The sequence below is a fragment of the Hemiscyllium ocellatum genome, chromosome 1 (assembly GCF_020745735.1).
Source record: "Hemiscyllium ocellatum isolate sHemOce1 chromosome 1, sHemOce1.pat.X.cur, whole genome shotgun sequence".
In the NCBI taxonomy this organism is placed as follows: domain Eukaryota; kingdom Metazoa; phylum Chordata; class Chondrichthyes; order Orectolobiformes; family Hemiscylliidae; genus Hemiscyllium; species Hemiscyllium ocellatum.
The window spans coordinates 35620190-35646101 of record NC_083401.1 but is presented as its reverse complement, the minus strand read 5'-3'; the positions used below and the strand labels follow the sequence as shown (position 1 = coordinate 35646101).

Below are 25912 nucleotides of genomic sequence, written 5' to 3'. Positions count from 1 at the left end.
AGAGAACAGAGTTGATGATCTGGAATCTGAGCTTCAAACACTGCGGCACATCTGGGAGGGGGAAAGAGTTACCTGGACGCTTTGTTTCAGGAGGTAGTCACACCTGGGATATTAAGTCATTCACATTCAGCTAGTGATCAGGCACAGAGTGTGACTGTAAATGAGGCAGGTAGGGGAACCTGAGTTCAGGAGTGGAGGAGCCTCAGCCCTTGACCTTGTCCAACAGGTACGAGATTCTTGCTCCCTGTTCGGATGAGGAAAAGGGCTCTGGACAGGATGAGCCAACTGACCAAGGCACCATGGTGCAGAAGGCCATTCAAGAGGGGGGAGCTAATAGACAAGTAGTGGTTATAGGGGATTCTATAATTAGGGAGACAGATAGTATCCTTTGCAAGCCGGATCGGGAGTCTCGCATGGTGTGTTGCCTGCCCGGTGCCAGGGTGCGGGACATCTCCGACCGTCTTGAAAGGATATTGGAGTGGGAGGGGGAGGATCCAGTTGTTGTGGTCCACGTTGGTACTAACAACATAGTTAAGACTAGGGTGGAGGACCTGTTTGGGGATTACGAAGCACTAGGCAGGAAATTGAAGCACAGGTCCTCAAGGGTCATAATCTCCGGATTACTGCCCAAGCCACGTGCCAATTGGCATAGGGACAAGAAAATTAGGCAAGTAAACACGTGGCTAAGGGATTGGTGTGGGAAAGAGGGATTCCACTTCATGGGGCATTGGCATCAGTTTTGGAACAAGGGGGAATCTGTACTGTTGGGACGGTCTCCACCTGAACCAATCAGGTACCAATGTTCTAGCGAAGAGGATAAATAGGGTGGTCAGTAGGACTTTAAACTTCTGAGTTGGGGGCACGGGGCGGGGAAGATATGGCGTTAAATGGAAAGATAAGCAGCAGGATAGCATGTGTCCAGGCGGATTTAAAATTGAGGCAGACTGGGAATGCAGAAGAAAGCAAGGATAACTTAGGACATCATATGACTTCCAATCTCTAATGATAAGAAAGTTAGCATTAAGGCACTTTACCTGAATGCTCGTAGCATTCATAAAGCAGATGAACTAATGGCACAGATAATAGTGAATGATTATGACGTGGTAGGCATCACAGACTTGGTTACGGGGGGTCAGGACTGGCAGTTAAACCTCCAAGGTTTTTCAACTTATCGAAAAGACAGGGAGGTGGGCAGAGGGGGTGGGGTTGCCTTGTTAGTTAAGAACAAAATTAAATCTATGGCATTGAATGACATAACATCGGATGATGTGGAGTCTGTGTGGGTGGAACTGAGGAACCACAAAGGCAAAAAAACCATAATTGGAATTGTGTACAGACCTAACAGTGGTCAGGACCAGGGGCACAACATGTACCGGGAAATAGAGAAGGCATGTCAGAACGGCTAGGTCACATTGATCATGGGAGACTTCATTATGCAGGTGGACTGGCTAAATAACGTTGCTAGTGGATCCAAAGAAAAGCATTCCATGAATTCCTTACATGATGGCTTTTTGGAACAGCTTGTCATGGAGCCCACAAGGGAGCAGGCTATTCTGGACCTAGTGCTTTGCAATGAATCAGACTCTATAAGAGATCTTAAAGTAAGGGAACCCTTAGGAAGTAGCGATCATAATATGGTAGAGTTCAGTCTGGAGTTTGAAAGAGAGAAGGCAAAAATTGGATGTAATGGTGTTACAGTTAAATAAAAGGTAATTATGAGGGCATGAGAGAGGAACTGACAAAAATAGACTGGAAGCAGAGCCTAGCGGGGAAGTCAGAAGAGCAAAAATGGCAGGAGTTTGTGGATATACCACTATACAGAGGTTCATCCCCAAGAAAAAAAAAGATTATCCGGGGAGGGATTAGACAACCATGGCTGACAAAGGAAGTCAGGAAATGTATTAAAGAAAAAGAAAGAGATCCTATAAAGTGGCCAAGAGCAGTGGGAAATCAGAAGATTGGGAAGGCTACAAAAACAAACAGGATAACAAAGTGTAATAAGAAAGGAGAGGATCAAATATGAGGGTAGGCTAGCCAGTAATATTAGAAATGATAGTAAAAGTTTCTTTCAGTACATAAGAAACAAACGACAGGCAAAAGTAGACATTGGGCCACTTCAAACTGATGCAGGAAGCCTAGTGATGGGAGACAAGGAAATAGCAGGAGAACTTAACAAGTACTTTGCGTCAATTTTCACAGTGGAAGACATGAGTAATATCCCAACAATTAAAGGGAATCAGGGGGCTGAGTTGAGTATGGTTGCCATTACGAAAGAGTGCTAGAAAAGTTGAAAAGTCTTAAAATTGATAAATCTCCTGGCCCCGATGGGATACACCCTATAGTTCTGAGAGAGGTGGCTGAGGAAATAGCGGAGGCATTGGTTGAGATCTTTCAAGAGTCACTGGAGTCAGGAAAGGTCCCGGATGATTGGAAGATGGCTGTTGTAACTTCCTAGTTCAAGAAAGGATCAAGACAAAAGATGGAAAATTATAGGACAATTAGCCTAGCCTCAGTTGTTGGTAAAATTCTAGAATGCATCATTAAGGATGAGGTTTCTAAATTCTTAGAGCAGTCTGATTAGAACAAGTCAACATGGATTTAGTAAGGGGAGGTCATGCCTGACAAACCTGTTGGAATTCTTTGAAGAGGTGACAAGTAGGTTAGACCAGGGAAACCCACTGGACGTGGTCTATCTAGACTTCCAAAAGGCCTTTGATAAGGTGCCACACGGGAGGCTGCTGAGCAAGGTGAGGGCCCATGGTGTTCGAGGTGAGCTGCTGGGATGGATTAAGGATTGGCTGTCTGACAGAAGGCAAAGAGTTGGGATAAAAGGTTCTTTTTCGGAATGGCAGCCGGTGATGAGCGGTGTCCCGCAGGGTTCAGTGTTGGGGCCACAACTGTTCACATTATATATTAATTATTTGGATGAAGGGACTGGGGGCATTCTAGCGAAGTTTGCCAATGATACGAAGTTAGGTGGACAGGCAGGTAGTACTGAGGAAGTGGGGAGGATACAGAAGGATCTAGACAGTTTGGGAGAGTGGTCCAGGAAGTGGCTGATGGAATTCAACGTGAGCAAATGCGAGGTCTTGCATTTGGCAAAAAGAATAAAAGCATAGACTACTTTCTAAACGGTGAGAAAATTCATAAAGCCAAAGTACAAAGGGATCTGGGAGTGCTAGTCGAGGATTCTCTAAAGGTAAACATGCAGCTTGTGTCCGTGATTAAGAAAGCGAATGCAGTGTTGTCACTTATCTCAAGAGGGTTGGAATACAAAAGCACTGCTGTGCTACTGAGACTTTATAAAGCTCTGGTTAGGCCCCATTTGGAGTACTGTGTCCAGTTTTGGTCCCCACACCTCAGGAAGGATATACTGGCACTGGAACGTGTCCAGCGGAGATTCACACAGATGATCCCTGGAATAGTTGGTCTAACATATGAGGAACGGCTGAGGATCCTGGGATTGTATTCATTGGAGTTTAGAAGATTAAGGGGAGACTTAATAGAGACATACAAGAGAATACATGGCTTGGAAAGGGTGGACGCTAGGAGACTAGGACCCGTGGACACAGCCTCAGGATTAGAGGGGGTCAATTCAGAACAGAAATGCGGAGACATTTCTTCAGCCAGAGGGTGGTGGGCCTGTGAAATTCATTGCCACGGAGTGCAGTGGAGGCCGGGACGCTAAATGTCTTCAAGGCAGAGATTGATAAATTCTTGATGTCACAAGGAATTAAGGGCTATGGGGTGAATGCTGGTAAGTGGAGTTGAAATGCCCAGCCATGAATGAATGGCGGAGTGGACTCGGATGGGCCGAATGGCCTTACTTCCACTATGTCTTACGGTCTTATGATCTTAACAAGCAGACATGTGCAATCACTTTGATTTTTTCCTAAAAAAAGTTTAGGCATGTTATTACACACCTCTGGAACATGAGACTTTTAGGTTAAAAATGGTAGTTCATTTATAGTGTACAAGCTGACAACCAACTTTGAAGGAAAGTGTCAAACACCTGGATACATTCAGCAAGTGATGTATGAGGACAGCAGGGTACCATTTTTCCACACAAATAACTTGCCAATTTCCTATTTTTGCTACCAAAGTGGATAATCTTTTATCCACATTATATTGCATCTGCCATGCCTTTGCCCACTCACCCAATTAGATTTGCCCTGAAAGTTTCTAGAAGGGATTCCCAGGAGGTCAAAATCAACTAGCCTATTGCTGCTGGTCCTTTTGTGACAATACTGTGGCTTTCAGATGTGTTTGTCCAGGTTTATTGTAGAGAGTTTGGGGGACAGGTGCTGAGCAGCTTGAGAGAAGATAATACCATGCCCATGGTTAAGTTATTTTCAAAATATAAAATGCTCCAACAACAGTAGCATGAATGTGCGCGCTGAGGCTTCCACTCAGTTTAACTTGGAGTTGTTTATGATATCCTTTCTCACCCCCCAACCCCACCCTCCAACCTACACACCCCGCAACTTACTATCATCCATGTGCTTGTCCAGTAGTCGCTGAGATGTCCCCAGTGTCTGACTTGATCACCACCACTGGCAATGTATTCCACACACCTACCTCCCCTATACCTTCCTCCAATCACCTTAAAATTATGACCCCTCATGACAGCCATTTCTGCTCTGGGAAAAGTCTCTGGCTATCTATGCCTCTCATTACCTTGTACACCTCTATCAAGTCGCCTCTTTCTTCTTTCCAGTGTGAAAAGCCCTAGCTCACTCAACCTCCCCTCATAAGTCAAGCCCTCCAATCCAGGCAGCATCCTGGTAAATCTCCTTTGCGCCCTCTAAAACATCTACATCCTTTCTATAAAGAGGCAAACAGAACTGGTCCAGGTGTGGTCTAACCAGAGTTTTATAGAGCTGCACAAAAACTTGCAGCTCAAATTCAATTCCCCCTTTAAATGAAGCAAAAACACCATTTGCCTTCTTAACAACCCTAAAGTTAAAAAAGTTTTAAAAATTGCAAATAAACATTTACAAAAAAACCCTTAGCTTGGGAGGCAACTTTGAGGGATCAATGTACATGGCTCCCAAGATCCTGCTGTTCCTCCACATTGCCAAGAATCCAGTCTTTCACCCTGAATTCAGCATTCAAATTTGACCTTGCAAAATGAATCACTTCATATTGAGGTTGAATTTCATCCGCCATTTCTCAGCCCAGCTCTGCATACTGTCAATGTCTTATTATAGCCTGCAACAACCCTCAATGCTATCTACAACAACATAGACTTTAGTGTTATTGTCAAACTTACTAACGCACCCTTCTACTTCAAGTAGAAGATAAAAACTACAAAAGACAGAAGCCCAAGAACAGATCTGTGCGGTATGCCACTGGGTCACTGACCTCCAGGCAGAATACTCCTCCTCCCTCCTGCAGAGTACTTGGAAGTGCATAGTAAAATAAGGTTCAGTCAGCACAGCTTTGTCAAGGGACTGTCAGGCCTGACAAACCCATTAGAATTCTTGAGCAAATTAGATAAGAGCGCCAGTGGACATGAGCTATTTAGATTTCCAGAAGACTTATGTCATGCAGGTGGCTCCTGAATAAACTAAGACCATGGTTTTATAGGCAAAGTATTGACATGTATATAGGATTGCCTGACTGTTCAGAAGCAGAGTGGGAATTTTAAAAAAAAAGTTTTTTGCAATATGGCAGCCAGTGAGTTGTGGCGTTCTGGGCAGTGGGGGGGGGGGGGGTCATTGTTCAGACCACTACTGTTCAAGTTATACATTAAAAGAACAAAGGAATGGAGGTCAATATTGCTAAGCTTGTAGATGGCACAAAGATAATGGAGGAACATTACTACTGAGGAAGCAGGAAACTGCAAAAGGACTTGGACAAGCTAGGAGAGTGGGCAAAGAGGTAGATGGAGAACTGTGGGAAATGCAGAGTTTCACACTCAGTAGGAGGACAACAGATGTTGACTGTTTTATAAATGGATTAAAAAGTCTGAAATCTTGTGACTTGGGAGCCCTAGCTCAGCATTCTCTTAACATTAAGATGCAGGTTCAGGTAGCAGTTAGGAAAGCAAATGCAGTGTTAGCATACATTTCAACAGGAATGTACTGAGGCTGTTCGTGGCTCTGGTCAGACCACACTTGGAATACTGAGCAGCTGAATGGCATATCCAAGGAAAAATGCACTGGCGTTAGGAGTTTACAGAAGGTTTATCTGGATCTGTACTTAAGACTTTAGAAGCATGAGGATCTCAAACTTAGAATACTGAGAAGCCTGGGACAGGGGAGGAGTGGATGCACTTTGTCACAAGGGGCACAGACTCAGAATGAAGGCATGACCCTTTGCAGAACAGTAACCTTAGAGGTTTATAAAATCAAGAGGGGCATGAATAAGGTAAACAGATATGGTCTTTCTTATGGAGTGGTGGGATGAAGTCCAAAAATACAGGGTGTAGGTTTGGTTTGGGGGGGGGGGGGGGGGAAGAAAGGAGGGAAGAGACTTAAAAGGGACCCAAGGGGTAACTGTTTCATGTAGAGGGTGGTGTGTGCATGAAGTGAACTGCCAGAGGAAGGGGAGGAGGCTGGTACAATTACAACATCTGGATGGGTATGTGAATAGAAATTGTTTAAGAGGAAAATGGGCCAAGTACTGGCAAATGAGACTAGATTAGATTAGGATATCTGGTTGATATGGTCCAAAAGATCTGCTTCTGTGCTTCACATCTGTAAGAAGAACTGATCGGGGAAGTTTCTTCAGCTAAAGGACGGTGAACCTGTGGAACAGATTTCTGCAGAAGGCTGTGGAAGCCAAGTCATTGGGTGTTTTTCAGGCCAAGATTAATAGGTTCTTGATTAGTAACCGAATCAAGGGTTGCAAAGGAGAATGGGGTTGATAAACACATTAGCCATGATTACATAGTGGAACAGACTGTGAAATTGCCCTGTTCTGCTCCCATACTCCTATAATACCTTATGCTCGAAAACTTTGGGTTCTTATGTGATCAACGAGTTATTTTCCATGCTTGTGGCTTCAGTTTCCTTGGATCCCTCTGTATCCAGCCTAGTTCTCTATTACCTACCAGACAATTACTTTTCCTGCTTCAAAATCTTTATCAAGCAAGCACAATTTTTCCTTGACTTTTCCTTTTCTAGGCTTACAATCTTAAAATGAAGCCCACTGTTCACTTTGTGGTTTGTCTGCCAAACTCAATTCCAATTGGATTCAGATTCAAACTTACTGCTATTGAATTTGGCTTTCTGCCAGTTATTACTTTGCTCTGATCTTCGTTCATTGCCAAACTACACCTTGGGACACATTAACATGCCTCCAAAAATGTTCCTCTACTGACCACCAATCCACCTTAATCCCAAGAAATAGATGGTACAATGCCTTCTCTCAATGAACTGTAAACACCGGAAAGTTCTGAATACAACCTAAAACTCTTGCCTGTGAACTTCAATCCAGTAATCACTTTTGAAAAAAGGTTTAATTTATAGCTAAAGGTGCTCTTCCTCAGAAGCCTTAAACTTACTTCCCAATATCCACTCAATCGAAATCACAATCCAGAAGGTAGCAAAGTTGTAACAGCACATTCTATTGAATTACTGAGGTACCACTTACTTTTTTGTAACCCTCAATTGCTTCCTTTTGTTTTTCAAATCGCTTAAACAACTCAGAAAATGAGTTTTCAACTGAGTTTAGTTCTTTCAAGGCTTGCAGCTTTTCTTCTGTTAGTTTTTCCATTTCTGCCTTGGCCAATTCACTTTTCTTGCCAGATTCCTCTAAATTCAAAACGATCCACATGTTATTTCCACACAATTTAGAGACTCCATTCAAGACACCAGATAAGAAAAGCTTCCCAAAAGCCACATGAATTTTCAGTTATTTTCAGACTGAGTCAAGATTTCACTATAAAGAGCCTGAAATGGTGACCAAGATAATAAAACTCACCCATCATTTGAAAGGTCACCTCAGAATATTCATTTACAATTTTTCTAGGAGACAAGATACAAAAAAGTCATTAGCTTTAAAAAAATGGAAACAGAGGCAACATCTAATGTCCAAAAGTTACAAGCAAACTTTATGCAAAAAAGTTTCTTACTTCATTTCTGCACATTGTGCAAAGCTTTCCTCAAATTTCTGTTTCCATTCTAAAGTCATGGCTTCTTGATGACTAACCTACAGATTAAAAAAAGATTCATTTGTTGAAAACAAATCTAAAGTTCCAGAAGTCAGTTTAAAAAGCACTGAACAGAGAATTTGATCTGATATAGTAAGTGAACTTGAATGCGTATCAAAACATTCAGTGGTCTATCAAAATAGACAAGCAAGAAATACCAAAATTCAAAAAAGGTTACAATTTTTAGTGTCATGGCAAGGAATCCTGGAGGATACAGTTTGAAAAAAAAGGCACTCAGAACATGAATGAGGCAAGAACAGAGTTGGGGTCATCTCGTCTCCATAAGGTTCCAACATGGAGATCAGAGCTAATCTCCAACACAACCATTTCACATCCCTCATTACTTCAGTTTAATTAACAATCAGCACAAAAGCAAAATTCTCAAATGCAAAGTATGGAGAAAGTCACAAGGTCTGAAAGCATCTAAGTTTTGCTCAAAATAGATTGCTGTAATCAAATCACTGCCATATTAGATGCTGCCAAACTCAAAATTTCTCAAGCACTTTGTTCAAAAAATTAAAGGCTTGAAAACAAATTTGTCATTAGTTTAGGTTTCGAACTCCTACCATTTTTACAAGAGGTGTTCCCTAATTTAACAAAATTTTGGGTTCTAATTTAAGACTACACTATAGTCGGGGACATCCAGTGAGCGAAAACAGGGTCATTTCCCCTCCATCCATAATTAAGTCAACTTTCTAAATTTCAGGGCAGCCAAGCCTAGAGACAAGACATTGGCAGAGAATTTAAGATTTGGAATTGATGGATGGCTCTGTTGGCCTAATCACTAGGTCAGAAGGTGGTCAATTTGAGAATTACAGGCTTGAACCGAGTTAAAGCTCGTGCTATACTTCAGCTACTATGCTTGAGAAGTGAAGTGTTAAGATATGGCATTAACTTACCAGTTAAAAGGTTGATTCACAATTCCAAAGCTCAAGACAAATGGTGTAATAGTAATATCAAGATTTGAGTTAGTAAACCAGAGGTCCATGTTAACATTGTGGCCTTGGGCTCAAATCTGAGCACAGCAGCTGTCGGAATTGACGCAATTAGTAAAAAAAAATTGAATGCAAATGTCAGTAATGGTAACTGGCTGACTGCTGAAAATTCCCATCCCAGAGGAATAAGGCAGCAGTCATCCATACTCAGTGTAGCCCAGATTGCTTTGGACCTGGAGTCAATGTTTGAACCAACTGCCTCAAAGAGCCATAAAGCCACTTAAGGGCAAGTATAAAAGACAACAAGTATTGTCTCAGTGATTGATAACATTCCATGAAAGGAAGAAGTTTAAAAAGATGCAGTGTAGGAATATTAAAGGGGGCAAAACAAAATATGATATTGATTCTGGAGATTTAGGGAGGGTGGCAGTTGGAACAGTTAATCAAGGTCAGCATTTATTGCATATTCTAAATTTCACTCAAGAGGTACATTCTCAAACCAGTGTGGTTCACAATAATTATTTTGATACAGCAGAGTGGCTTGTTAAGCCATTACATTGGGACATTGAGGTCATGTGGGCCATGCAAAAGGTTAATTAAGTCTGAATCTTTAACAGCTGACTTTTGCAAAAACATCCTGACTTCTCCAAGAGGTATACTAACCAAATGGAGATCATTCAGGCAACAAAACATGCATTCATAGAGATCACACTCAGGAAAAATAGTGTCAAGGGCATCATGGAGCAAGTTTAATCCAGAATCAATTTGCTGCCCAGTCAACATATTTGGCCTTGTGTAAATTAAGTGCTACACATTTATGCATTTGTATTATTGAAGTGGCATCCTGCTGAATGCAAGACATGACTTTTCATTAAAAGTTGTCCTGTTTAGCAACTGAAATATAGTGTTAAGAGGAAACCTGCAAAAATTTAAATCTTGTATAATGAAAAACCAGAATCTCCTACTTACCTCTTCCTTTACCGCCAGAATTGCAGCATCCATGTCTTTTTGGCTGTACTTGAGCACTTCAATAATGGCATCCTCAGTGGGATGAGTAACTGATGGGAAATCAGATACTGGATTGACAGAGGATGGCACAGGGACCAAAGCATTAATATCCTAAGATGTTTTTAAAAAGCAGATTCAGAAAATTAGATCAAGATGTTAGACCAGAGATCTTTGCATAACTGTTTAACAAAACCTGCAGTTATGAAATAAGGAGCTTGGATATTAAAATTACAATGGTTTCGTTGCAAGAAATAACTTACAACCATTTCTTCTGAATTTTCAGTATGACGACCAGGTCTGGTTTCAGGATTCACAATGCTTGAACTGCAGAAGAAAAAGTGGTTTTAGAAAAAATGTTGAAAAAATGTTTAGTTTGTGAATCTACAAATTTAAGCATCTCATTCCTAGATACTTAGATCCTACATTCAGAACCAGGTATATTAGAGGAAGTAACAACTTCATATCAAGGCATAGTACATTAGCAAGTGACCATGCACACACACTCCTAGTAGAGACTACTTTGAATATTTAGGATTGTCACTTACCCTCCCTGCAAGTAAAAAACCCAAAGTAAAAGGAAAACAAGTAATATTTGTATTGTTAGGTTGCTCTCATCTACGGAGACTAAACGTTAATGAGTTTTCAACTGGACATCAAATGACATTCTGTATCCCTAGTGTACAGAGACCACGTTGAGCGCTATAGACACAGTACATCAGGTGTTTGGACATACAGGAAAACCTGTGCTGAATGTGGAAGCATCCATTGGGGCCTTGGATGGAGGTGTGAGGATAGGTGTGGACATAGGTGATCCACCTCTTGTGGCAGCAAGGTAAGGTGCCAAGAGTGGAAGGTGGGTGGATATGGACTTAACGAGGGAATTGTGGAGGCAATGGTCTCTGCAGAATGCAGATAGGGATTGGTGGTGGTGCAGCGGATATATCTCTGGAGGTGGAAATGAAAGATAATGCACTGCATTCAGAGATTAGTTACCGAGAGGGGGACAGGGGATTCAATCCTTGGAGTTGGAGGGGTGGGTTTCAATGACAGGTGTAGGAAGTGGAGATGCACTTGAGCATTGATGATCATGTGGTGCAGAAATCACAGTCCTTGAAATAGAAGACTAGCTGGGATATCCTGAAGTGAAATTATTCCTTCTAGGAGCAGCTCTTCAAGAATACTCAAGTCTGGGACTCACCCACTGCCAAATCCAAGCCACCTGACAACTGGAGGAAGAATGCATCATCTTTTGCCTTGGGACACTCCAATCACCATATCAATGCAGATTTCACCAGTTTCATCTTCCATCCTCCCAAATCATCCCAGATCCAACCCTCCAATTTAGCACCACCCTCTTGAACTGCCCATTTTCCTTCCCGCCTATCCACTCCACCCTCCATCAGCCCCCCACCTACATTTACCTATTGCCTTCCCCACCATATTGATCTCAGCCATCCCTTCATTGTCCTAACTCCTGTACTCAGTGGTCTGAGCAGTGTTGTGATTGAACAGGACATTGTGTAGGCCACTTTTGGAGTATTCTGTACAGTTCTATGGGAAGGATATTATTAGATTGGAGAAGGTCCAGAAAAGACTTGGCTGGGACTATTGCATTTTAAGCTATAAGGAGGGGCTGGGACATTTTTTGCTGGCACATAGGAGGCTGAAGGGCAACCTTGAGTTTTATAACATCTTGGGGGCATAGATAAGGTGAAGAACCAAGGTCTTCACCCTAGGTTGGTGCGAGTTCAAATTAGACATCATATGCTTTAATAGAAGAGCAAGGTTTAAAAAGGGGCTTGAGGGGTAACTTTCCAACAAAAGGGCGATTTGTATGTGGAATGAACCACTGAGGAAGTGATAGGTTCAGGTATGGTTTAAAAAATATTAGATAGATACATGAATTAGGAAAAAGGTTTAAGGTGTATGGGAGCGGGAGACTAGTTCAGTTTAGAAAACTTAGTCAGCATGGATGAGTTGGTCCCAAAAAGAAAAGGTTTTTTTCCATGCTGCATGACTTATTTTATCGTGGAGAGACATACTGCATGCTACAGAAAGTCAATCAAACTTAAATTTCAAAAACAAATCTGATAAACTTATTTTCTTCCATTTAAGTTTCAACAGAATTCAAAGCCAAGACTAGATTCTTACAAAAAATTACATAAGAACACAATTCTAGAAGTACAATTCTATTGGTTCAGGCGCCTGTCAGCTACGTAAAAGTTAAATAACTGATTTACCCATTAGTCGTTCCATTAGCCAAAACAGGAATGGACTCAATGTGCCGAACAGGGCTCTCTCTTAAAAGAGGATCAAACTTTAGGTAGAGAGATTGTTTTCTTAAAGCAGAGGCGTGGAACTGAAAATAGAAAACTACATTAAGTTCAGTATTTAAAATTTCTTTAAAACTAGATGTCTGCATGTTATGAAAATTAGCTTGCATTCTCACTAAATATCTCACACATGGCAAGACAAGATCTCAAAATGTCACTGCCACCCAGCACACTTGGGGCAATGCTGCAAGTCCAGAGTAGTATGGCACTTCACTAGAGTTAGACTGGTTCGATAACAGGCAAGTAGACTTCAAACCAAATTACAATCTTTTATTAGGGGATATTAAGATAGATAGATAATTGGTAAGTGGAAAGAAAATGAGAATGGATGAAATTTTAAATTCCAAGATTGCAATATGTGTTAGTAGCATCCTGAAAAAAGCCAAGCACAAGACAATGCAGACTTATCCATATGGGAAGCCCAGGGTTGAAGACAAATTATACGGACTCGCCAACATTATTACTTGGTAAATTATGCATCAGCAATCATAGCACCAATTTCACACATTCATCTCTTCCCACGTGTGGACACAAGTCAAAATAACAGACTTAACTGAGGCAAAGCATCAATTGAACTGAGCATCAGGAGAAGTAAATAAATGCTTCATGGAATGAGAATTAGAGGTACATTCCAGTAGTCAGAAAAGTTTAAACTGAAGCAATACAGTATACAAGTTATTTTTAACACAAGCAGTTTTAACCTAAGACACTTGGCTATACTATTATCCAACATGGAATGAAGTATGTTGGCTTAATGCTCAAGTTTACTTGCCGAGATATTTGTATCAATAGTTACTTAGGGAATTGGTGGCGAGAGTGGCACGAACCAACGACTGGCGAAGGAAATGGTCCTTGCGGAAGGTAAGCTTTTTTATTTTCAAAGAAAGGGGACTAGTAGGGATGGCAGTGCAGGCAGAGGAATGTCCCTCCTGCATGATGTTTGAGGTGAGGGACACCATTAGTGTCCCATCCAAGTACATCTGCAGGAGGTGCACCCAACTCTCACTCTTCCAAGAGAGTGTTAGGAACTGGAGCGAGAGCTGGATGAATTTCGGATCATTCAGGAGGCAGAGCCAATGATAGACAAGCTACAGGGAAGTAGTAGGCACGAAGAAAGCTGGGTAACTGTTAGAAGGGGGAAAAAATTCAGTGCAGAGATTCCCTGTGGCGTCCTTTTGAGAAACAAGTATACTTTTTTTTTGGGGGGGGCAGCATGCATTGGGTTGCAGGTCTCTAGCACAGTAGGGAAGTGGGGAAAAGAAGGAGTGTATTAGTCATTGGGGACTCTGTCAGATAGAAGGTTTGTTGGGAATGAACGTGACTCATGGTTGGTGTGTGTCAGGGTCTGAGGTCTCAGGTCATGTCTTAGAGGACCTGAAGGGAGAGGGTGACCAGCCCCAAGTTGTGGGTACACATAGGTATCAACCTCATAGGTAGAAAGAGGGATGGGGATGGAAGGCAAGATTGCAGGGAGCTAGGGTGGAAGCTGAGAGCTAGAACAAAGTTCTCTGGTTTGTTACCCATGCCATGTTATAGCAAGATGAGGAATAGGGAGATATATCAGCTGAACATGCGGCTGCAGGAAGGAGCATTTCAGGTATATGGATAACTGGGGCTCGTTCTAGAGAATGAGAAAGCTCTACAAACAGGATGCTTCACTTGAATCAGAGGGGTACTATTATCCAGGGTGGGAAATTTGCTACTGCTATTCAGGTGGGTTTAAACTAGCTCAGCAGGGGGGTGGGAAACTGGTGCAGTTGCAGTGCACAGGCAGTTGAGTGTGAGGAGGACATGGACAGGATTTCATGGTCATAGGAATATGCAGGCAGACAGTAAGCTGGCTTGAAGTGTGTCTACAGTGGCTGAAAGAACTTTTGATGCAGACTCATCTACTGAGGTGGTATGGACAGAGGTTAGAAACAAGGAGGGGTCAGATTGCTGGGAGTTTTTTTAAAAATAGGCTTCCACAAAAGTTCCAGGGAGGCAGAGGAGAGGATTGGCAAAACAATTCTGGATATGAATGAAAGGAATGTGGTCATTGAGGGACATCTTCCCCAATATTGACTGGAAATACCATAAGGTAAAAAATTAGGTCTGCAGATGCTGGAGATCACAGTTGAAAATGTGTTGCTGGTTAAAGCACAGCAGGTCAGGCAGCATCCAAGGAATAGGAAATTCGACGTTTCGGGCATAAGCCCTTCATCAGGAAGGGTGAGAGGGTGCCAGGCAGGCTAAGATAAAAGGTAGGGAGGAGGGACTTGGGGGAGGGGCGATGGAGATGTGATAGGTGGAAGGAGGTCAAGGTGAGGGTGATAGGCCAGAGTGGGGTGGGGGCGGAGAGGTTAGGAAGATTGCAGGTTAGGAGGGCGGTGCTGAGTTGAGGGAACCGACTGAGACAAGGTGGGGGGGGTGGGGGGGAAATGAGGAAACTCAGCCAGTGTTGAGGTACAGGTACAGTAGTTTGAGTATGCGGTGTTGTTAATAGACTATAGAACAGGCTGTCTGCAACACTGGATCTGGTACTTAATAATGAATGGGATAGATTGGAGTAACAGAATGCAGGGGATGGGGAAATAATCGAAATGTGGAGCTGGTTTCAGGAACAGATATTGTGTGTCCTTGATAGGCATGTCCCTGTCAGGCAGGGAGAAAGCAATAAAGTAAGGGAACCATGGTTTACTAAAGACATTCTGGTTAAGCGGAAGAGGGAGGCTTGTGACATTGAGATGGGATGGTTCAGATGAGGTGACAGAGATAGGTTAGCTTGGAAGGGATTTAAAGAGGGAATAAAGAGCAGGGAGGGGACATGAGCAGTCTTTAGCGATTAGAATAAAGGAGAACCCTAAAGCTTTCTATGGGTATGTGAGGAATACGAGGATGACTAGGGTAAGATTAGGGTCAAAGATAGAAGTGGGAAGTAGTGTGGACCCTGTGGAGATCAGAAGTGCTAAACAAACATTTCCCATCTGTTTTCACTCAGGAAAAGGAGAATATTGTAAGGAGAAGAATGAGGTACGAGATATTAGACTAGAAAGGATCGAGGTTAGGTATGAACAGGTGTTATCAATTCTAGAAGGAGTGAAATTAGACAAGTCCCCTGGGCTGGATGGGATTTATCGGAGGATTCTCTGGGAAGCTAGGGAGGAGAGAGCAGAGCCTTTGGCTTTGATATTTGAGTAGTCATTGTCTACAGGTTTAATACCAGGACTGGAGGATTGCAAATATTGTGCCCTTGTTCAAGAAACTCCGTAGAGACGAGTTTCTCATAGGTAATTATAGACCAGTGAGCCTTACTTCTGTTGTAGGAAAGGAGTATGAGAGATAGGATTTATCATCTAGCAAGCAACAAATTGAATTCAGATAGTCAACATGGTTTCTTGATGTCATGAGGAATTAAGGGCTACGGGGAGAATGCGGGTAAGTGGAGTTGAAATGCCCAGCCATGATTGAATGGCGGAGTGGACTCGATGGGCCGAATGGCCTTACTTCCACTCCTATGTCTTATGGTTTCATCAAGGGCAGGTCGTGTTTCAAACCTCAATGAGCTTTGAGAAGGTTACCAAGCACTAGATGAGGGTAAGGCAGTTGACGTGGTATACATGGACTTCGGTAAAGCCTTTGCTAAGTTCCACATGGTAAGCTGCTGGAGAAAATGCAGAGGCATGGAATGGAGGGTGATTTAGCAGTTTGGATTAGAAACTGGCTTTCTGTAAGGTAGCAGCAAGTGGTGGTTGATGGAAAATATTTAACCTGGAGTGCGGTTGCTAGTGGTGTGCCACAAGGATCTGTTTTGGGACCACTGCTTTGTCATTGTTATAAATGACTTAGATGCAGATATAGGTGGATGGATTAGTAAGTTTGCAAAGGACACTAATGTCAGAGTAGTGGATAGTTTGGAAGAATGTTTCAGTTTGCAGGGAGACTTAGATAAACTGCAGAATTGGGCTGAGAAGTGGCAAATGGAGCTCAATGCAGCTAAATGGGAGGTGGTACACTTTGGGAATAACAGAAAGGCAGAGTACTGGGTTGATGGAAAGGTTCTTGGTAGTGGGGATGTGCAGAGGGATCTTGGAGTCCATGTACATTGATCCCTGAAAGCCATCACCCAGGTTGATAGTGCTGTTAAGGAGGCATATGGCGTGTTAGGTTTCATTGGTAGAGGGATTGGGTTCCCCAGCCGTAATGTCATGCTGCAACTATACAAAGCACTAGTGTGGCTGCACTTGGAATATTGTGTACAGTTCTGGTCATCCCATTACAGGAAGGATGTGGAAGCATTGGAATGTGTACAGAGGAGATTTATCAGGATGTTGCCTGGTCTGGAGGGAAGGTCTTACAAGGAAAGGCTAAGACACTTGGGTCTGTTCTCATTGGAAAGCAGGCTAAGAGGGGATTTGATAGAGACATACAAGATCAGATTCGGTAGACAGTGAAAGTCTTTTTCCTAGGATGACGACATCAGCTTGTACGAGGGGATATAACTACAAATTGAGGGGTGATAGATTCAAGATGTCAGAGGCAGGTTCTTTACTCAGTGGTAAGGGCATGGAATGCCCTACCTGCCAATGTAGTTAACTCAGTCACATTAGGGAGATTTAAACAATTCTATGATAAGCACATGGATGATGGGATAGTGTAGGGGGACAAGCTTATAATGGTTCACAGATTGGCACGACATTGAGGGCTAAAGGGCCTGTTCTGCGCTTTATTGGTCTATGATCTATTTTCCCTATAGCATTAGATGCTGAGAGGTGACCCTATAGAGGTTTATAAAATCATGAAGGGCATGGATAGGGTAAATAGTCCAGGTCCAAAACTAGAGGGCATTGGTTTAACACAAGTGAGGAAAGATTTAAAAAAGGTATCTAAGGGGCAATTTTTTCCAGAGAGTGGAGAGCGTATGAAATGAGCAGCCACAGGAAGTGGAAGCAGCTAGTACAATTACAGCATTTTAAAAAAGGCATCTGGATTGGTATACGAACAGGAAGGGATTAGAGATATGGGCCAAATGCTGGCAAATGGGACAAGATTAATTTAGGATATGTGCTCAGCATAGAAAGTTGGACCAAAGGGTCTGTTTTCATGCTGTATCTCTATTACTCAGTAATTAGTGAATTCCAACATTTGAAATTAATGAAAACAAACAGGTCAGAGTAAATTACTGAACCAGTTTCCATACTTACTGAAGAGTGGCCAAACTGCTCCAGGTAATCAATTTCTATAGGATCATTAAAAGCTGGAACTGTAAACAAAAAACTAAAACAGCTGAAGATACAAATTCAATCATTACCAAACATGAAGAGTTTAAGTTCAGTGCATATATTAGTCAAACCAAAAACATGGTGTCAGGTCATCATAGAAGCCAATTCATGTATGATTGTTGATCCAATCAACTGAAATAGCCAACCAAGTTTCTCAAACTTCAAGAACTGTGAAGGAAGTGATATTGTGGAACCAGAGTAGATAAACACTAATTGTTTGACTTGCCAATCAAAAAAGTCTCCATTCTTAAAATAACCAAACATTCATGCCCAATTCTGCAACATAAGCTTAAAAATTCACACCTATACTACATGGACACATTCTACAAATTTCAAGTCTTTACTTCAAAATATTTGTAGAGAGTGCATGAAGCCTTTTCATTTGGCATTCAACTTTATGTCTTTATCCAATTAAGATTGCTTGTCTCATACCCAAAAAGATTAATTTCCAAGCTGGGACATTAATATCTAGGTAATAGTTACCATTCCTTAACCCCTCAGCAAATCTAAGTCATTATTAAATTTGCATCACTAATATTAGGTTAACTAAAATGGATTCCCTTTAAGGCATTTGAATCAAAGCACAAGACAAAGCATACTACAACATTAGAGGACCAGATGCAATAAGATGGGCTTCAATTCAGCTGGAGATTTTTGCTCTAGATCAAATCAAAAAATGGGACACAGGAGGAATGCACAAGCACAGAGAAGTTAACTATGTGCTGACAGACAAAAAAAATGCAATCATTAAAATGGAAAGAGCTTTGAGCCAAATGTTTGAAAAACCTATTTCCAAACTATTCACAACAAAAAGCCTGTGGTCCACTTTCTTGACTTGTCCAATTCTCACTTCAAATTGGGCATGTTAAATCTGCATTACAAATTTTTGTTCAGTATCTACTTATGCTCTCGACTAGTAACAAAGATGTTCATTTCAAATCCTCATTTGGTTTTGGCTCGAGACCAATGGATGATTTTCTGTTTTGAAGTTGCTGTCATTTCCAAACCACTCCCTGAAGCAGCTGAAAAAGTCATTCTGCTATAACATCTATTTCAATAGCATGAATTGGCTATAAACACAATTGTGGACACTGTTTGGATAGCATTAATTTTCTAATTGATAATTGCAGTAACTGCTCAGTAATGATCTTCCACAATGCAATTTTCTATAGAGTGGTTTTCCATAGGGTGAAGTTGCAGAGGAACAGTTGTCACATTATAGCAGAACCACAGATTCTCCAAGAGATGAGCAAACAAAAACAAAATGCTGGTGGAACTCGTCAGGCCTGGCAGCATCTTTAGGGAGAAGGCAGAGTTCTTGGTGACAGTTCAAAACTGATGCCCAATGGGACTGTTCATAAGAATCATTGGGCCCAAATGCCAACTTGCTTCTCTACACAGATGCTGTCAGCTTTGCCAAGATTCTCTAGTGACATGTTTTTATGCCAGATTTGCACAACTGAATTATGAATGCCATTTTTCATACCTGACCAAAGGCAGCCATCTGTTTAGCCAAAAAGCTCTGGACACAGTTATGAAACAAGAACAATTACTCCAATTAGAAGAGGAAAAAGCCTTCCCTGTTACCTACAAAGTGATTCTCATGTCATTATCAGTCAGAAGAAACATGGACCTAAAATTCCCTGATGCTGCCAGACCTACACAATCACTCCAGTACCTTTTGAGTTAAATTTTACTCCGTATCCACAGTACTTTTGTACTAAATGTTGATGGCAGCCAGCACAATGGTCAGAGATGGAACTTGCAACAAGAGAAGGCAAAGATTTCCCAGGGAAGACGAGAAGAAGGGAATGATTGACAGTCACCAGATGTTATCGTGTAATGACAGTAATCTTAGGAGCTTGGAATAGAATACTTAGTGGGAAACAGGCCATTTGGTCTACAAGCCCACACTGACCCTTTTAAGAGCATCCCACCCAGACCTATCTGCATTTCCCCATGGTTCGCACACCTAACCTGTACATCCCTGGCCGTATTGCCGAATCTACCTTATTTGCACATGTTTGGACTGTGGGAGGAAACTGGAGCACCTGGAAGCAAGTCACGTAGACTTGGAATGCCTTTATGGAGTTTGCAGTCATCTGAAGGTGGAATTGAACCAGCGTCCCTGGTGTCGGAAGGCAATGCTAACCACCAAGCCACTGTCACACAAAGCTGTCAGTCACAAAGCAAAATTTAGGGGTCATGAGGCAGCAATATCTGGATTGAGTTCCAACAACTGTATGGCTCCATTTAGTCTTTATGTAAATACCTAGTGGACATGGCCTAACTGGCATTTAGAAACTCTGTTCTTGTGCAGAAAATCAATTGGTGGAAAAGAAAAAGGGTGCTTTAAGGAGCAATGTCTAATCTATAAAACAAATCCCTGCTCAACCAAAAACCTCACTAAGTTCATAATTTACAAACACAAATTATTATGAAGAGAACAGTATTAGACTGTTCGAAGTGATAGATTAGAACTTCTGAGTTGGATCTTGCCCACTCAATCGATTTCTTCTGCACTCCTCATTCCCCTCCCATTCATGGCCAGTGATGTCCAGGAGGAAAGCCAGTGTGGCCTTGGACTCTGGGCCCCAGCATGTAATTGGGACTCCTGGTCTCTGAAGCTTAATAGTCTGGTTTGGAAAGATTGTTATCCTGATCACGTTTCTTTATTTTCATTTATTGCTGAACATTTTTCTAATTTCTCTGCCCACCCAATCTATAGCTAGGTGCCTTGCTACCTCAGATGGAAGTTTACTCGCTGAGCCGGAAGGTTCATTTCCAGACATTTTGTCACCATACTAAGTAACATTGTCAGTGGGCCTCTGTGCAAAGCACTGCTGATAACTCCTGCTTTCTATTTATGAGTTTGCATTTCTTTGAATTGGTGATGTCATTTTTTTGTTTCTTTTTCTCAGGGGTGGTAGATGGGATCCAAGTCAATGAATTTGTTGATAGAGTTCTGGTTGGAATGCCATGCTTCTAGGAATTCTCGTGCATGTCTGTTTGGCTTGTCCGAGGATGGATGTGTTGTCCTTTCTCATATTTAAGGATACAAGTGAGAGGGTCACACCGTTTTGGGCCTAGTTGATGTTCATGTGTCCTGGTGGTTAGTTTTCTGCCTGTTTACCAAGGCATCATGTTAGCCCACAAGCCCACCAACACAAACAGCAGCTAATAGACTTGAAAGACCTTATATAGACAACAGGCAAAGCTAATGTCATTTACAAAAAAAGTGACAGAAAGGTCACAAACTACATTGAACAAACAGGCAGAAAACTAGCCACATGAACATCAACCAGCCACAAAACGACATGACCCTCTCACTAGTATCCTTACATATGAGGAAGGACACCACTTTGACTGGGACAATATATCCATCTTAGGACAAGCCAAAGACACGCATGAGAATTCCTAGAAGCAGGGTATTCCAACCAGAATTCTGTCAACAAGAACAGTTAGACCCCAAATACCACCCCCAAGAAGAGAAATTACATCACCAACCCAAAGAAATACAAACATAAATGGAAAGCAGTGCTTTGCCCAGAAGCCCACTGAAGATGTTACCTAGTATGGACACAAAACATCTGGAAATGAACCTTTCAGCTCAGCAAGCAAACCTACATCCAGAACCTCAACCTCAGTTACAAATCTTCTCAAAACTCACCTCAGATGGAGCTAAAGGGGTGACTTGTAAACTTGTGACTGTAGTCATGTGAGTATGTGACAAAATTCAAATTTTAAAAAGAACTTTTTTTGGGGAAAACCTAGCTCTAAAGTATTTGCAGGGGCTTGAAATCAGTCATATTTAAACAGAGAGGGTTATTTCTTTGCAGTGGAGTATTACATGACAATCAAGCAAAACCAACCACAATGTTACAAGTCCAAACTATGACATGACAGGTTTTGAAGTTTGTCACTAAGAATTTAATTCTCCTTGTTTCACATTCATTTTCTGAATGAATGTTAATATTCATGCACAAATTAGAACTACTACCTTAGGTTAGTACCATCTTCCACTGGTCTTAAGGCAAAAATCATGTCTGATATGAACAGAAAACAAATACTGGACAGCTGGATTGCAGATATAAATGCTCAATTACTGCTGAAGTGAAAGAATTTAAGCAGGAGTCAAGAGACAGACTTGGATAAAAGGAAACAGTAGGCTTGATTTATTCCTTGACTGACAAGGTAGCAATCTTACTTTGGTCAGCAGGCCTGAATTCTTCAGTTTCACTTTCAATAACATTACGGAATGTGGAGGATCCTGGCACAGAGAAGCCGAAGTCAATACCATCCAGTATTTCTGCATCAGTCATTGTTGATGGTACTCTGCCATCAGCAATTATTCGCTCAAAATTGAGTGGCAGCCTCATCTCAATATTTTCAACTTCAGGTGAAGAGATGGGATCCTAAGAGAGTGAATACATTTGTCAGGTCATAATTGGAAATCTTCAGCTACCACATATAGTTTCATGATGCACTGATGGATTCAGAGCTATATCTGTCTTTCCCCAAAGTTCCCCACTTCTCAAATTATTCAAAATGATGCCTTTGAGACAAACAAAAGCTTAACTATATTTTATCATTACTGCAAAATACACATGACAAAATCAAAATGAAGTTATATGGCACTGTTGTAGTCCAACTAGAGTCTTTTAAATTCAAGAATTAAGCAATTTTAAAACTTGATCACTTTTTAAAAGAGAAAAAGAAAATTTAATAATTTCCTGTGAGGTATTAAAAAGTCATAGGAAACAGTTGTAGACACATGGTTACCAAGGCTGATTTCTGGGGAGTGCGCACGTCAGTGCTGGAGATCACAATTGTGAACTACACTCAATTACTTACTAAAATAAATTCAAGGATGTGGCGGTCGCTGGCTCATCCAAAGTTATTGTCTATCTAATTGCAATGCAACTGGGAGCTATCTTCTTGAACAGGAAGTCTTTGGAGGTGAGGACATCTGCAGCTGTTCTGGAGTTCCAAGATTTTGATTCAGCAGTGAATGGAAGTAATATGGTTCAGAGCCAGAAAGGAGGGCGAAATTGGAGGAATATGTTCAAGCAGTGACATTTCTATGCACCTGTTAGCCTTGTTTATTTGGGAGTTACAGATAGGAAGATGCTGTTAAAATGAGCTCATGGTACTGCAATGCATGCTGTAGATGGTACACTGCTGAAAGAGTGGAGGTAACAAATGTTGAATCTTCCTAATTGCAATGCTTTGACTTGGAATGGCATTAGGCTTGTTGATGGAGCTACATTCAGTCAAGGTTAGTGGACAGGCTGTCACTTGCTCCAAGACTGCTAGCCCCTGACCTGCTGCTGCAGAGATAGTATTTATGACTAGTCCAATTCAGTTTCTGGTTAGTGGTAACACCCCCAGGATGTGACTAATAGGGATTTCAGCAAAGGTAATATCGTTGAATTTCAAGGGAGCAATAGCACTTCCTTTGCTCTAACTCCCTTGTTATAAGGCATGCATTCTATTTGTCTTACACTTTGTATCTACATGCTGACTTTATGCAGAAGGACACCTAGATCCTGCTGCAGTACAGTCCATTGGAATCATTTACAGAATCAACTTTCTGTTACAGGTCAGAGTCCTACAGTATGGAGATAGGTCCTTTGGCCCAAACTAGTCCATGCCAATCAACGTCCTTCCACATGAACCACATTTCCCTGCACTTGGCCCATATCCTTCTAAACTGATGTATTTGTCCAAATGATTTTTGAAAGGTTTTTAGTATACCCATCTCAACCACTTCTGCTGGCAGCTCATTCCATATGCTTAGAAATGTTGGTCCTTTGGATTCTTTATTCCTTCCCCTCAACCTTAAACCCTCTACTCCTCAATTCCTCAACTGTGGAAAGTGCCTGAATGCATTCACCTTATCCATGCATCTCATGATCGTATACACTTCCATAACATCCACCTCCAGTCTCCTACACTCTAAAGAAAAAGTCCTAGCTTGTTCAACTTTCCCCTATGGCTCAGACCCTCAAGTCCAGGCAACATCCTTGTAGGTTTCTTCCACACTTTACAGTTTAATAACATCCTTCCCACAGCAAGGTGATCAAAACTGAATACCCAAGTGCAGCCTCACCAAAATCCTGTATAACTTCAATATTCAATGCCCTGACTGAAGGCAAGTGTGCCAGAAGCCTTCATTGCCATGTTTACCGGTGACTCCACAGAGAACTATGAACTTGACCTCCAATGTCATTCTGTTCCAATGCACTCAAGGCCATTCACCATGAAATGCCTACCTTGATTTGACTTTCAAAAAAAAAGCAAAACCTCACTTATCTATATTAAATTCCATTTGCTTTCTCAGTCCACTTCCCCAGCTGATAAAGTCCTGCTGCAATTTTTGATAAAGTGGATAGTGAGAAAGGTTAATCATCTATTTTAAGTCATCTGCAAACGTACCAATCATACCTGTACATTGTCATACAAATCACTGATACAGATAACAGTAACAGGCCCACAGACCCAAGGCACTCCACAACCCACAAGCCTCCAGTCCAACAAGCATCCTTTAACCATTAACTTCTGTTTCCAACCATCAGGCCAACTGTGTATCCAATTTGCCAGCTCATACTAGATTCTATGTGATCTTACCTTCCACAGCAGACCACCATTGGAACCTGAAAGACCTTACTGAAATCCATATTGACTACATCTACCACCCTACCCTTGTCAACATTTCTGGTCACTTCAAAGAACTCAAATTTGAGGGGCATGGTCTCCCACTCAGTCATGCTGATTACTCCTAATCCAACCCTTTCTTTGCAAATGCATTTATCTCTCAATCTTAATCTACCACAGATGTTATGCCTACTGGTATTAGTTCAGTTTTTTTGAGCAGCCCTTGAATAATGGCACAACATTCACTACCTTTAGCCTTCTAGGACCTCACCTGTGGCTAATGATGCAAAATATCAGCCAGTGCCCCTGTAATTTCTTCTCTAGCCTTTTGCAGTGTTCTTGGCTTTGCTGGTCAGGACCATGAGATTTATCCACTTTCATACATTCTAATACATTGAACACCTCCTCTGCTGTGATATGTACTGTCCAAGATATCACCAGTAAATTAAGTTCCAAAGTCTTCGTGTCTTTCGCCACAATGAACACAGGAGAAATATTCATTGAGGATCTCATTTATTGGCTGAAATTCTGCACATATCTACTTTGGCCCTTAAGGGATCCTATTCTCACTAGTTATTCTTTTTCCTGAAATACACTTAAAAAATCTCTTTGGATTCACCCTAATCCTCTCAGCCAAGACAGTCTCATGCCCCTTTTTTCACCCTCCTGATTTCTTTCAGTAAACTCCTGTATCCCTTGTATACCTCCAGGGATTCCCTTGGTCCAGCTGCTGGTACCTTAGCCATGCATCCTCCTTTTTTCTGGTCAAAGGCTCAAAATCTCTTACCAGAGTTAGTTATTCTTGCCAACCATGCCCTTCACCCTCACAGGAACAAGCAGACGTTAAACTCTAGCTATCACTTTTAAAGGCCTCCTGCCTGCCAGAAGTCCTTTTGCCTGGAAACAAACTACTTCAAACAACCCCTGTCTAATTCCATCAAAATTTGTCTTTCCACAGTTTAGAACTTGAACTGATCAGTCTTGTCCCTCTGCATAACTATTTTAAAATTAATAGGTCTATAGTCACTGGTCCCCAAGTCACACCTCCACTGTCACCTCACTTGTCCTGCCCTATTTCATAACAGGAGGTCTAGTTTTGCCCCTAAGTAGGGCCCTCTATACTAGAGGAAACTTTCCTGAACACACTTAACTTCCACCCCATCTAAGCCCTTAAATGTTCACAGTCCCAGGTTATATTAGGAAAATTAAATTCTGCAAGTCTCCAAACTCCCTGCAATGTTTGCTCCTCTAATCCCCATTGATTCCTGATGAACAGCTTATGCTTGAAACATCTACTCCCCTGCTCCCCAGATGCTGCCTGACTAGCTACGCTTTTCCAGCGCTGCAATTAGACTCTGATCTCCAGCAGCTACAGTTCAGTGTCTCCTATAGTACAACCCTAACATCACTGTCCCCTTATTTCTTCACTCCTCCCACAAAGCCTCACTGGATGACCCTTCAAATTATTTCAACTGATTACTACTCACCTCAAATCAAAAAATGCACATGAGGCTGCCAGTCCTAACCCTCCCTTAACTACGTTTGCAATGTTTGAGATCG

At 41.8% G+C, this 25912-nt stretch overlaps 1 protein-coding gene across 2 annotated transcripts in view; it reads right to left on the bottom strand.

Annotated features, from left to right (window-relative positions):
- The window catches only part of tacc3 (transforming, acidic coiled-coil containing protein 3), a 54076-nt gene that overhangs the window by 5746 nt on the left and 22418 nt on the right, over positions 1-25912 (bottom strand). For both annotated transcript variants that reach the window (XM_060828737.1, XM_060828745.1), the window contains exons 7-14: positions 21903-22110; positions 17618-17676; positions 12342-12460; positions 10362-10425; positions 10063-10212; positions 8081-8157; positions 7930-7973; positions 7600-7760 (exon numbers count right to left, since the gene is read on the bottom strand). In XM_060828737.1, the coding sequence (XP_060684720.1) occupies positions 7600-7760; positions 7930-7973; positions 8081-8157; positions 10063-10212; positions 10362-10425; positions 12342-12460; positions 17618-17676; positions 21903-22110 (882 nt within the window). The remainder of the gene's footprint in view (positions 1-7599; positions 7761-7929; positions 7974-8080; positions 8158-10062; positions 10213-10361; positions 10426-12341; positions 12461-17617; positions 17677-21902; positions 22111-25912) is intronic.